The 13,387-nt window shown below is 42.2% G+C and overlaps 2 protein-coding genes across 3 annotated transcripts in view; both read right to left on the minus strand.

Moving 5' to 3' along the window:
- Positions 1–13,387, minus strand: part of SH3BP5 (SH3 domain binding protein 5) — a 75,193-nt gene that overhangs the window by 45,703 nt on the left and 16,103 nt on the right. Inside the window, exons 1-2 of one of the 2 annotated variants that reach the window (XM_080387274.1) lie at positions 7,534–7,745; positions 5,355–5,417 (exon numbers count right to left, since the gene is read on the minus strand). In XM_080387274.1, the coding sequence (XP_080243400.1) occupies positions 5,355–5,417; positions 7,534–7,614 (144 nt within the window). In that variant the 5' untranslated portion in view covers positions 7,615–7,745. Of the gene's footprint in view, positions 1–5,354; positions 5,418–7,533; positions 7,746–13,387 lie in introns of those variants that run through there. The other variant, XM_080387273.1, reaches the window with a different exon arrangement.
- Positions 1–13,387, minus strand: part of METTL6 (methyltransferase 6, tRNA N3-cytidine) — a 52,962-nt gene that overhangs the window by 4,823 nt on the left and 34,752 nt on the right. Inside the window, exon 7 of the mRNA XM_080387308.1 lies at positions 5,355–5,417. Coding sequence (XP_080243434.1) covers positions 5,383–5,417 — 35 coding nt within the window. The 3' untranslated portion in view covers positions 5,355–5,382. The remainder of the gene's footprint in view (positions 1–5,354; positions 5,418–13,387) is intronic.

The raw sequence follows: 13,387 nt of genomic DNA on the forward strand, positions 1-13,387 counted from the left end.
TGTTTCCAAGAGGCAGGCAGAATCAGTACCTGCCTTCCTTTGCTACAGAGACCTACCAGCTGCAAAAGCTCATTTCCAAGTTAAAATAGCATCAGTATCAACAACGTCCAAGTGTGACAGCAGGTAGGCTTCCCAGTTACATACACGCCAGACAGATGCACATGCTCAGAAATCTACTTCAGAGCATCAAACAGGTTAACGGTATTTTTAACATCTATTTTGTGCCTGAGCAATTCAAGTAAACCAGACTGACAACCAAACCTTCAAAACAAAGCGGAAAGAAGGAGTTAAGTAACCTCTCAAATTTTAAACATGGGGGAGTTATGCGGGTTTTTTCCCCACACAGCTAATTTGGCATCCAAAAACAATAAAAATTGGTATCTGGAAGTTGCTTTAACCTCCTGCTTGCAGACAGTCACAGACTGAGACTAAAAATACACTGGTATATTTAGTTCTATTAGAAGAGGGGAGAGGAAAGCAGACAGGGGACGCACTAGGTACTCCTTCCAAAGCAAGATTTCTCTGCCTAACCCTTCCTCCCTCCCTCAGGCTAGAAACCCATTGCTGCTTCAAGAACAGAAATCAAGTAAAGCCCCTTGACTCACTCAAGCAACAAAATCCTTCCAGAACCACAGCAGAGGAAGGAGCCTTTCTACTCATCCATGGATGGAAGCAAATAACAAGCAATCCACAATGCAGAAGCCATTTCCTATGGAAATAAGTAGATTATAAAGAGACATGGAAAGATTTGTCCTGCTAGTCCTGGACAAATCCATCCTGCATGTAGATCGCACTCCAAAAACCATCTGGAACACCAGCCAGTGAGCTGCTTCTCCATTATCTGTGTACTCTTTTATGGGCATTGGAAAATGCTCCACAGGGATGCTGATAAGGCAGTGGAGGTTTCTACAGATAGATGTTTCCCCAGGCCAAGCAGGTGTGCTCAGAATGAGATTCCTGCCACTAACAGGCCATTTTTCTATATCTTGAAAGATAGAGGATTTTTTTTTAAGTCTATTTAAAATTCTTTGCATGAGAAGTTCAAAAGCTTGAGCTTTACCCCAAACCCAAGTATTTTAGTGAGGAAGTAAGAAGAGCAACTCTAAATAAAACAGTCCTTCCCCTTCTGAGAGGGGTTCAAATGCTGACAAGGCTCACACGTGAAAGAGCACCACAGCTGATACAACCAAAACCAACCCAGGGTGACCTTTAGGATAAAGCCAGGACTAAAAGTAACACAGAGACTTGCAGATGATGACTAGAGGATATAGGCAAACATACAAGAAGGATCCTAACCAGGTCCTACTTAAAACAAGCATGGCTGAAAGCAGCACTGTTCAGCTCTAGTTTTCATATGCTGTCATCTCCCCTTACAAACACTGGCAAGCTCATAGCTCCAGCAACACAAAAACTCTAAGAAAAAACACATTCGAGATAGCTGGGATTCCAGTGGTAATTTTAATGGTATGTGCTGTGTTTCTCCTCCCTGCAATGTTGCCAGAGGGTCCCTGGGTAAATTTGTTACATCTGAACTGTACTTTCCAGAGCCAGCCAAAGACGTGCATGAGTTAGCTGGACAGGCAAGTCATGCACATTTGTTAAGTACGTTTGCAACTCACATGAGTTCAGATGGAGGTGCATTTCCAATAAACAGGAAAAAAGCTCAGATAGCAAGGCGCCACTCTAACTTGCATTTGGCCAAAACATACTTGTACCTCCACTGCAAGATGTTTCCCCCACCTCCTCACAGACACTTCACAAACATAAACAGGGACATTAGCGAAGCCAAGTGTTAAATCCCTCAGAGGACCCTTATCATCCTTTTGCTGTGTCAGTAATGTTCAGTGTTGCACTTAGTATGAGCAGCATTATGGATTTTAAATCAAGCCTAATCAAAGATTCATTAACAGGCAATACATTAACGCAACACGTAACTACCAGCCACTCAGTGCCCTTTAGCAGCTCCACAACTCCTGAACAGGCTGTGAGCATCATCAGGTCAGGATATTTCTCCAGGGTTTAACAGGATAGGTCAACAGAGAAAAAAAAATGAGTAATTATATCAAGTAAAAGAACAGATGCAGCCAACTTCAACGTATCTGTTCAAGTCATGCCATGCATGTAAATCCACCCCTCCCACAGGTGGCTTGGGTGCAGAACTTATTTTAAAAGATAGAAAGCAGCAGGTTGCTCAACTTAAAACAGATCATACAGCAGTTCAGGTGCTGAGCATCTTTAAAAAAAAAATGGCAGGCTGATCAACTTAAAACCAGAATTCTACATTTTATCACCTCTGTGGGCAGCAAATGCCAACTCTACATCGTTCAAACACAGACTGTGTCTGTGGCTGCACCAAGAAAAATCCTAGAAGCCTCTACTGATTTCAGCCCCGTAACATTTTCATTGGGTAAAGCTGCATTTTTACTGCCATTTTGCAGATGTAGACCTGAGGCAAGAACAAAAGCATGGAAGCATTTAATCACGACAGTCTTTTTTTCCAGCTAATGGGAACTGGAGACAGTCAGCAGTCCCATTTAGAGTGACTCGTGCAAAGCTACAGGAAGTCCAGAACTGACTTGCAGTACTTAGATGCCACAAGGTTACTCTTCCTGCTAATCAGAGAGTACATCAAGTCACAAAAACATGGGTGACTTTTTCTGAACTTCCTTCAAAGAAGTATACCTTCTACTCAAATGCTCCCATTGCTTTTCCAGATTATTCTGGGCAAAAATTCAACAGCGGGAACATATGGACCACAAAGTAATGCTACAGGAAGCTGGCAATCAGCATCTTGCACTGTAAATAGCCTAATGAAACTGTCTATGCTCCCATTGAAGTCAACTATGATCAGATAGTGAAAAGACGAAGAAAATAATAATAGAAGAACAGGATAAATGTAACTTCATTGTGTGTTAAAAAAAACCAAACATCTTTCATCTTATGAAATACCTTGCAATAGCAGCAAGACCACCAATTAGGAAGGAAAACAAAGCAGCTAGTAACAGCCAAAATAGCAAATCTTCACAGGCAAACTCAACATGGCTTTCCCAGAAGCCCACATTTTCAGCAGCATTCAAGGATTTTGGACATCTGAAGCGGAATTATACCAGTTCTAAACTCCCTCTTCCAAACTCTGGATTTATCCTGTAAGGCTGCTTGGCAAAGCTTTCTTTCCTTGTCCAGAGTACAAATGCAGGGATTTTCTTCTAACCACAAGTGCTGGTTTGGTGTTTCTTTAATATCTTTCCTCCAGAAAGGTCTTTAGTCCATTTAAAATGCATTTATCAACACATATAAAAATTAAGCCTTGCTTACATAGAATCACAGAATTATTTAGGTTGGAAAAGACCTTTAAGATCAAGTCCAACCGTTAACCTCATCCAACTGCATTTGTCCTCAAAATTTAAGCAGATCAAAAGTAACGAAAATCTTTCCAGACTAGAAATTATGCAGCTGCATGATACCACAAACTGGTTTCAATTCAGTAGGATTTTTGGATGAAAAGCAAAGAGGAAACATTCATGAAAGCCTACTGTTGATTACATTTCAACTTAATTCCATCAAAGACTGCTTAAAGTAAGTACTACAGACAGATCTGCAGTAAACATTTAATGACATAGAGGTAGAAAGAATCATATAATCATTCCCTGCACTATCTGACACCTAGTATTTCTTATACTAAGTAAGCAACAATGTAAGATCAAGCTAATGTGGAAACACTGCTCTTATTTACAATGATATATCCAGGAGCCTTTCTGCCTTTAGAGCTCAGCATGTGTCACACATTCAGTAGCTACAAATCTCCAGGCTCTACAAACACTTGAACACATGAATAATTTTAATCAAGCAGTAAAATCCCATCTTAAGTCATTGGGACTTATTTCATGAGTATGCATTTGCATTATTATTACTATTCTGTTTCTTAATACGTCCTCAGTGCAAGGTTATGACAAGATTAATGAAATCTAGGCACCTATCCATAGCTACATCTTTCAATTTCAGTATCTCAGCATGAAATAAGGAGACTGAAAACATACATAATTATTTTTTTCCAATGTATGTATATAGTCCTGAAGTCCATTTAATTGGTTTTGTTGCAGACTAGCATACTGACTTTTAAAGTTCACTCATAAAATTGAAACCAAGCTAGTGACACCGAACAGTTTTCACAGCTGAAATATAATTTAATTTCGCATAACAAATTGCTCTCCATTCCACTAAGTTTATTTGCCAATAAATTCATGATCTACATGCCACAAAGCACAGAAAATACAAACAGGTAAGGACATGAAAATAGCCACATGACAAGGCTGCTTTGTTTCCAAAGAAGCTCATAACCCTGTATTCTGTTTGGTACACGCAGTTGGATAGTGTATTTTTAAATACTACCAGTAACCATCCCATGCTCCAGGTACCCATCTCATGAAAACACACATACGGGGCAGGGGGAATCAACACAGACTTTGACATTTTGAAGATGCAGACAGAAATCTATAGATATACCTTTAGAGTGAGTTCATCACTGCAATCTCAGCATGTTTTGATACAGTATCCAAAATACTGTAATGTTATCAAAATTATTAGGATGTAAAGTAGCATTTTATACCAGTTTTACTTTAGCAGTATATTCATCTTACACTTCCACTGGCTTTATCATCTTTGTTTTGCAGTTAACAAAATAAAATTTAGACACACAAGTAGGACAGTTTGTTTTGATTTGTTATTAGATCAATAATGCAGAGCCTTCCAGAATAGCCGAAGCTCAAATTTGGGACTTTAGAAACAATTTCTTCAGAAGTTTCCATTAGATTTTTAAGTGTCCAAGAAAACCTCTTTTTCCAACTAGGAAGTCTTTTCCTTCAACTCCTTCTACTTTCCTTACTCTGAAAATAATGACAAAAAAGGCAAATCTAACAAGCTAAAAAAAATAACCACTAAGGAGGAGATCCTGGCAGGTAATTGTACGGCAAAGACTTCTTAACCAAATAAACTTTCACTGTCTATTATGTCAAGAACACAAACCCAAAACAGCAACTTGTAAAAACAGAACTTGTCTAAGTTTAGTTTCAAAACCTGAAAATAGGGTTTGTCCAGGGCTGGGGGGGGGGGGCGGGGGGAAGGGCCGTGGCGGTGATGGAGGAAGGGGGAAGGCGCATAGTGTTCTCTACATATGGTTTGTACACTGTCAGTATCCCTCTGCCCTCTCCCTTTCTGTTCCAGCTGTTAGCTCAAGTCACACCTTTAAAATAAATCATCACCATGGCACAATTCAGGAGGGAACCTATGCAAATACTGTTCTGTTGCTCACAAAATCCAACATGCACAGAAGAAAAATGCAAGGATGAATTCTGTACCTCTAGCTCCGTCTCTCTGCGATTGATATCATCTGTAGATTGATTTAGTTTTTCCAGTTCCCCCTAGAAAGAAAGAAAGAAAGAAAGAAAAGTCAAATGCATCTTAAGAAATCAGGGGGAAAAAAGTGTCTGAGAAGGCTCATTCTGCATCCTCACTGAAAGCTTACAAGGGCTGTGGCTTACAAATACAGTGAAAAGAGGAAGCCTTGAGACATTTAGAATAACTTTGCCACTGGTATTCTAGTTTGCAACTTAAAAGAAAAATAATCAGAGAAGCTCTATAGTTTTATTTTAAGGCACCACATTTCCTGTTCTGGCTTATTCCTTGCTATGAAAAATAAACATAAAGGTACAGTAAATTCTGTCTTGTTAATCAATATAGTCAGTATCTGCTACTTTCCAGTGAGATACACACAGTCCTCAGAAGTATTAACATAAAGTTAGTACTATCACAAGAGACATACAATGAAAGAACAGCACTGATAAAAAACATGTTTTGCAGCACAAGAGGCATTTTACTCTGGATTTTGGCAAACCATTTTATAACACAAGCAGTCAATGGGACATACGATTATGTTTATTCAGTCTGCCTTAGCGCCAACACTTTGATCTCTTAACAGTAAAAACAAAGGTGTTAAAGCCCTTGAATAAATATTTACTAGAGGTGGTGTTGGCATGAATGAAGTTACTGTAAAAACAAAGCTCATTCTTAATGACTTTCTTATGACAAAATGCAACCCTCAGGAGTGGACTCCCAATAGCCTTCATTTGATCAACATGTTACTTCATGTGAGATCCTACAATTTCAACAGGAATGTTTGCTAAAGCAAACATTTCATTTTCAACCAGTGTAACAGAATCTACCTTGAAATGTTTAGCTGTATAAACCAACCACTGTAAATTGATTGTAACTTGAGCAATTTCCCACTAGACTACAAGAACAACTCTGGGTACAATCAGAAAGGAATTAACTGCAACGGTTCGGTTCTCTTATCCTTGGAGGTCAGATTTCATTTCCAGCTCCTAGGATTTGGAAGATACATATTTGCCCATGTTTTCTGAAACAAACACTCATACATGAATTACCTAATTGCCTTTTACTGTATGGTTAAGAATGTTACAGCTCTGACAGAGGCAGACCTAGCAGCCTATTTCTTCAACCAAACAGGAAACTCAAGAAAAACACTGTTTCTACAAAAAAGTGCAAATCAGGTATATGAACAGCTGTGCAAGCTGAGGAACCTAAAGTCAAAATTTATCAAAAGGCACTAACAGATCTCAGCTTCTCAAAATCAAGGCAGTAACAGGCTCGCTTTTGGCTAAGGGCCTTGCTCTATGTAACCATGTTTTGTGAATTTTGCAATTGCTCTGCTTGGCCCTGGAAAAGAAATGCTCACGATGGAGAAAAGAATTACAGCATGGAGGGCCCTAAGCCAAGAATCCATCCTCTCAGCAATGTACACACATGCTTATATTCACTCATGACAAACAGTCCCAGCAACACTGGAGGCAAGAGCCATAAATCTGCAGAGACCTAAAAATACATTTCATTTCAGGGGCCACAGCGTGCTGAAGTTTGCACCAGGCAATTGGTCAAGACATGATTTTTTGGGAGAAAAGCTTTGTTTAGAAACCATGCAAGAATAAAAAGCATTTCAGAAAGTATTCATAGAGAGAATTTACCACCTTCCACTAAAGCTCCATTTTTAAGCAAGTAAGAATAATTTTTAAAAAATAATCTGTGCTTTCCCCCATTTACGAATTTCTGAGTATCAGCCCTGTTTCACGAGCAAGGTCACGCTGTCATGGTCAAAAGTAAAAAGGGAGGGGGATTTCAGTAGGAGAAGGAAGGACGCCCAACGGAGCCCGGCGCAGAGCGCTGCCCGGGGCCGCAGGGTAACAAAGGGCTGGGGCGCCCCGGGGCCGCTTCCCCCCACACCCGGCGGGCGCCGAGACACCCGGGGCTGCTCTGCACCGCCGCTAGGCACCGGCAAACGTATACATAAATATATATATATGTGTGTGTGTCTATATGTATGTACGTATGCACTAAAAACCAAAAATAACACAACATAAAAGGCAATCATTGTAACAGTTATTATATAAATTATATACACATTAAAATACATTTTAAAATTAAGCCCTCCCGGAGAGGCAGGCAAGGCGCGGCGGCCCTCACCTGGATGCGGGGGTCCACCTCCTCCTCCTCAGGGCGCGGGCCCTCCTCGGCGGCGCGGCCGCGCCTGCCCCCCGGCTCCATGGCGGCGGCTGCCGGTACCTCCCGTTCCGCCGCCGCTGCCGGCTCCGGCTCCGGCTCCTGCTCGGGCAGCTCGGCCGCCCCGGCCCCGCCTCCGGGGGGAACCCCTCCCTCCGCACAGCGCCCCCGTCTCTTTGTGCATTCGCACCGCACGGAGGAAATGAGCGAAAAACTGCGGGGTTTCTTTTTTTTAACCCTTCTCCCCCCCCTTTTTTTTTTTGTGTGTCAGTGCTTGTATTTTGTCATGCTCGGTGCTCACCCCGCCATCCTCCCCGCCGGGCAGACCAAATGCACGCAACTGCAGTGCATGAAACCAAAATGAGTAGTTTCAGGTGCAGAGAAATGCTAACCATACCTTGCGTGCCTTTTTTCTTTCTTCCCCCCCACCCCCCGCCTTGTTGTGGTCTATTCTCTTTTTCAGGCTCTGCTGGGGGCTGACATGTCTATGGAGAAAAAAAGGGGGAAAAGGAGGAGATAAAAATACTAAAGTCACTTTTAACAACCTTGAAAATTCAAATGAAACCCAGATTTCTGTTGCATGGCAGCTAGGCAAGCTACTATTGTACTGGATGCTGCAGAAAAAGACACACTAAAGACATACCCTTCTGCTGTCAGTAAAAAGAAACTTCTTGCTAGAAGCATGGATTCTATGTATATTCATGGCCCCTGGCCAGCAGAGCACTTCAGATTAGGGTCGCCTTAACCACAGGGACAGGGCCCAAACTGGCACCTGAACACTAAAAGGGTAAGAGTGGGCAACCCTTCTGCCTAGCAGTAGCGGGCTCCAGCACCTCTTCATTTTGCTAGCCTCAAACACAGCTGTAACCCCTTCTGTGGGCTGCAGTGAATAAATAAAATTTTAAACAATTTATTTTTCTTCCCTTCTCACAACAACTCCAGAGAGAGACAAACAGCGCATTCCTACACCAGTGAAATGAAAAAACATGATGCTTTCTTTGTCTTTTCCCTCCGCAAGAGGGAAAGCAGTCCCACCAAAGCACATGGGCCAGGCTACCCACATCGGAAAAACAAGGCAAGAAGTGACAACTGGCTGAGCCAAGGCCCTTCCTCAAATCACACCAACCACACTGAACTACTTCCTCGCTCCCTCTGGGTGGATAACAAGTCATTTCAAACAGATGAGGACTATATCTCCACCTTAAAGGTATCACTTTTGATTTAACCCCATTTTTGTTTGAAACCTCCTCAAAAGATTACAAAAAAATTAGATGTGAAGAAGACACTTCCTTTGTGAGTCTGAAGATGAACAATATCTCAGCAAAGCACAAGAAGATAAAAATTCACATTCCTGTGGTAAAAAAGGAGGCAAAAGAAAAGCTGTCAAGCAACTGGGGGGTGTGGGGATGGGGAGGAGGGGTGTGGATGGAAGAGAAGAGTGGCACAAACATTTGAAAATAGTATAAACATGCAAAGTGACACCAACAAACTAAAATAATCAAGGAACAGAGGAGGTGTTGCAAAAACACAGAAGGGTTGTTTGCAACATCTTCACAGTAAAAGAAACCATGTAAAGGGGGGGGGGGGGGGGCAGGGAACACAAATCCACAAAAGCCAAGTGTTCTACTGCTCTCCATTAAGGGAATTCAATATGTACACACAGCCAGAGGTCCCTAGGGCCCTGGCATCTCTCATCCCGTGTACTTGTGGCTTGTGCCAAGACTGTTGTGGTCAAATGTCCAAAGTTCTCATCACCCTAAAAGAGCACAAAACCCACCAAGCAGTATATGGAAGAGTTAATGCTGGCAATCCCGCTGTTATCACTTATATTTCTAGAAAACAAGGCTATGTAAACCAGCTACAGTAACTATGCCACGTTTCTCCAAAACCTACACAACCTGCCCCACAGCAATGTCACGCAAAGCCCTACTCAGTACTTGGGGTGCAGAAATGCTCTCCCCAAGGCATTTATAATGTTTGTGTGAGGACTCTGTTTCTCCATTGCCACCAAGACAGTCCCCATGATTGTCACAGCTCAAAAAACCTCCAGCCAAATTCATCAGCCTGCTACTATCAAGGCAGAGCAAGCTGTTTCTCTCCTTCAGTCATACAGCGGAATTAGCATGTTGGGAGAGCTGCCTGCAGAGCTTGGCACTGTGCAAGAGATGGTATGAATATACAGGCCCCTTTCCCCACAGCCCTAAAATCACACACAGAGCACCAAGGCCATTGAGATCATTTTATATCAAACCAATACATCTGAAAGGTTTATTAAAAAAAATGCTGAAGAATGCACAGGCCACATGTCTGTCATCACTGCAGACATCACTAAGGCATTAGCAGAAAAATGGCCCTAAGGGAGAAATTTGACAGAAAAGGGAAAGGGAGACTATTCAGTACACATGAAGATCAATAAAAGACTCCAGAATATTATTTGCATGCTCAGTTCCTTCTCTTCCCCATAAAATAGTTTTGGCTGAAACCAGTCACATGGAAAGGGTGGCAGAGCCCCAGCAGTATCCGAGGGACAATCCTGCACAGCACACAGGCAAGCTTCATGCTTGAGGGCACACAGCAAGTTTGCCAACACCAAGCAGTGTTGACACACTGGAGGGAAGGGTTGCTATCCAGAGGGACCTTGACAGGCTTCAGGTGAGCCTGTGCAAACCTCATGGAGTTCAACAAGGACAAGTGTAAGGTCCTAAAAGTAGGTTGGGGCAATCCTGAGCACAAATACAGGCTGGGCAGAAAATGAACTGAGAGCAACCCTGAGAAGAAAGACTTGGGGGTGCTGGTGGACAAGAAACTCAACATGACCTGGCAATGAGCGTTTGCTGCCCAGAAAGCCAACCATATCCTGGGCTGCATCAAAAAAAGCATGGACAGCAGGTTGAAGGAGGTGATTCTTCCCCTCTATTCCATTCTCCTGAGACCCCACCTGGACTACTGCATTCACCTCTGGAGCCCCCAACATAAGGATATGGACCTGCTGGAGCAAGTCCAGAGGAGGGCCACAAGGATGATCAGAGGGCTGGAGCACCTCTCCTATGGCGACAAGCTGACAGAGGTGGGATTGTTCAGCATGGAGAAAAGGTGGGTTCAGGGAGACCTTATAGCAAACCTCCAGTACCTAAAGGGGGCCTGCAAGAAAGCTGGAGAGGGACTTCCTACAATGCCATGCAGTGACAGGACAAGGGGTAATGGCTTGAGGCTGAAAGAGGGTAGATTTAGATTAGATACAGGGAAGAAACTCTTTCCTGTGAGGGTGGCAAGACACTGAAACAAGTTGCCCAGAGAAGCTGTGGTTCCCCCTGCCTGGAAGTGTTCCAGGCCAGGCTGGATGGGGCTTTGAGCAACCTGGTCTAGTGGAAGGTGTCCCTGCCCATGGCAGGGGGTTGGAACTAGGTGATATTTAAGGTCCATTCCAACCCAAACCATTCTGTGATTCTATGCTCTGCTTAAGTCCATACGGTTCAATAAGTCAACTGTGGACAATGGCGTTTGGGCATTACTTTTGCCAAGTCATGAGTGATCTCATCCCAGAAAATCTCTCCTACGTCATCTGTTAAAAGCCAGACACCTCCCCAGCCACACTCCACTCCCAGAAAGCTAGTCATACTGACCTTTTTGCTTCCCCCACAGGTCCCATATGCACTAAGGTGGCTGCGTAAAGCCTGCATGAGGCTTGACTGAGACAGTCTGTGCTTTCTCCTGTATCAATATTTCAAAATCCTGGTCCTACACATTCAATATTTGCACAAAGCAAAGTGAAGTTCAGGCAGAAAGAAACAGCTTGCTTTTTCACTAATGGGATTCCAGAGTGGGCACAATAGAGAATTAGCCCAGACCTGCCAGGCCAGGCTGCAGCTTGACAAAAGCTATGCTGGAGATGATACAGCTCACCAAAAAAGCACAAGGAAGGTACCATTGCAGGAAAAGCCATGATCCAAGTTACTTGAACAACCAATTTAACTGCTCCAGGCAACACCTCTATGTTGTGACATGACAGCAGGTATTTGGGGTACAAGCCTTATTAACAGCAGATACTGGAGCATGGAAAATCCTGACCAAAGATGATGCTCTGGCCAAGAGCACTGCTACACTCTTACTTTTGGGGGAAGCTGCTAGGTAACCTCAGGTTTTGGTCCCATGGAAATCCTCAGTGTACAGGCAGCATTTGGCTGGGGAAAGATGGAAACATATGTACCTTAAGGGAAGAGTACAGAGAGGAATTCTCTCCCTCGTTCTGGAGGATGGTTTGTACATTAGGTATTACATCTCTGAATAGACACTGGGGAACTAGAAGTTGCATTTTAAATAAAATCAGCTGGGAAGAAGTATGCATCAGTGAAGAATTGCTTGGGGAAACATACTAATAACAGTAGTTAATTTAGGGGGGAAGAAATCAAAGGGAATGAATAGTGTAATTTTACATATATTTTATAATGGTAGATCCTGAATGGATTTTAAGGATGGGTTGGGGTTTTTTCCAAATCTCATCCTACATTAAAATTTCTGCTCATACGTGCCCTCAAAGCTTGCTTCTGCCCAAGCACTAGAGGCAAAGGCCTAAAATACAAATCAAAGTTGCACTTCCTTCCTCAGAAGCAATTTGAACACTGATAGCATACTGAGCAGAGTTCAGGACTAATTAACACACATTTGATTACCAAAGACACATTTGCAGTTCATGGAAACCTTTGTGGAGAAAACAGCCTGAGAGACAAAGCCTTGCTTACAGAATACTGCCTCTGTGAAAAATTCTGCTTTCATTGATAGCCATGCTAGATGCTAACTTCCAATTGGCCTCAAATATTGAAGCACTGTTGCAATTTGGTTTTAAATAATTCACCATCAAACACAGAAGAAGTACAGAGAGTCCAATTCTAAGGAGAAAAAAAAGCACATAAAACATGGCCCCCAAAATATATTTACAAGCATAAAATCCTTCATGTAATTTCTTAACTGAATTAATCCTGAAAACCAGTTTACCACAATGACTTTTGCAATGTTACACCAGAAATTAGTTTAGCTTAGGAATTGTCTCATTTAAAAACAAACCCACCATCTCACTCTTCCAAACTGCAGCAAAGACATTGCTCTGTCAACAATCAAACCCCATATGCTTTGCTGGTTTTCAGAAGTATATTGCACATGTTAGAAACATTTTTAAACATGAAGTAGGATCTCACCCACAGTCACAGTACATTGGAAGATCTGGTCCTCCATATCTTAATCTTTGATAAGAGGCTAAGCACATACATTTTTTGGAGATATGCACCGCATTTATGGAAGACTTTTAACTCCCTGGATGCACATGCAGGGTATTAAATGCTTAAAAAGTGGTCAGAATCAAAACTTCCTTTGGCTTATTTCTCAAGCAAATTTTCATGCTTCCATACCCACAATGGCTGCAGTATGTTTGTGCTCTGCATTTTAAGAAGTGCTAAAAATCAATTATCTTTTTAACTCCAGTTTGAAAGATGCTATCACCTTGTGAACTTGCATACAAATGATGCACACAAAGACACGTTAATGGAGCCTAAGCATCTACAATTACAAACAATTGGAATTTCCCCACCAACAAGGAATGTATTCAAGAAAAAGCTACATCCCAAAATACCCTTTAATTTCACTTCTTTTTAACAAGCACCATTTAAGGATGATTAAAACTGTCGTCTAGGCTTCACAGGGCTACAAAGAAAGCAAGCTTATTTAAAGAGGTACAATCTATTTTCTAGCCCCATTAATCTTAGTATCTTTCACAACAACTAGGTACAAGGATTATTAGCAAAATTACCTGCTGGGCCAATTTTGC

Source organism: Falco punctatus, assembly GCF_963210335.1.
Source record: "Falco punctatus genome assembly, chromosome: 4".
NCBI lineage: Eukaryota > Metazoa > Chordata > Aves > Falconiformes > Falconidae > Falco > Falco punctatus.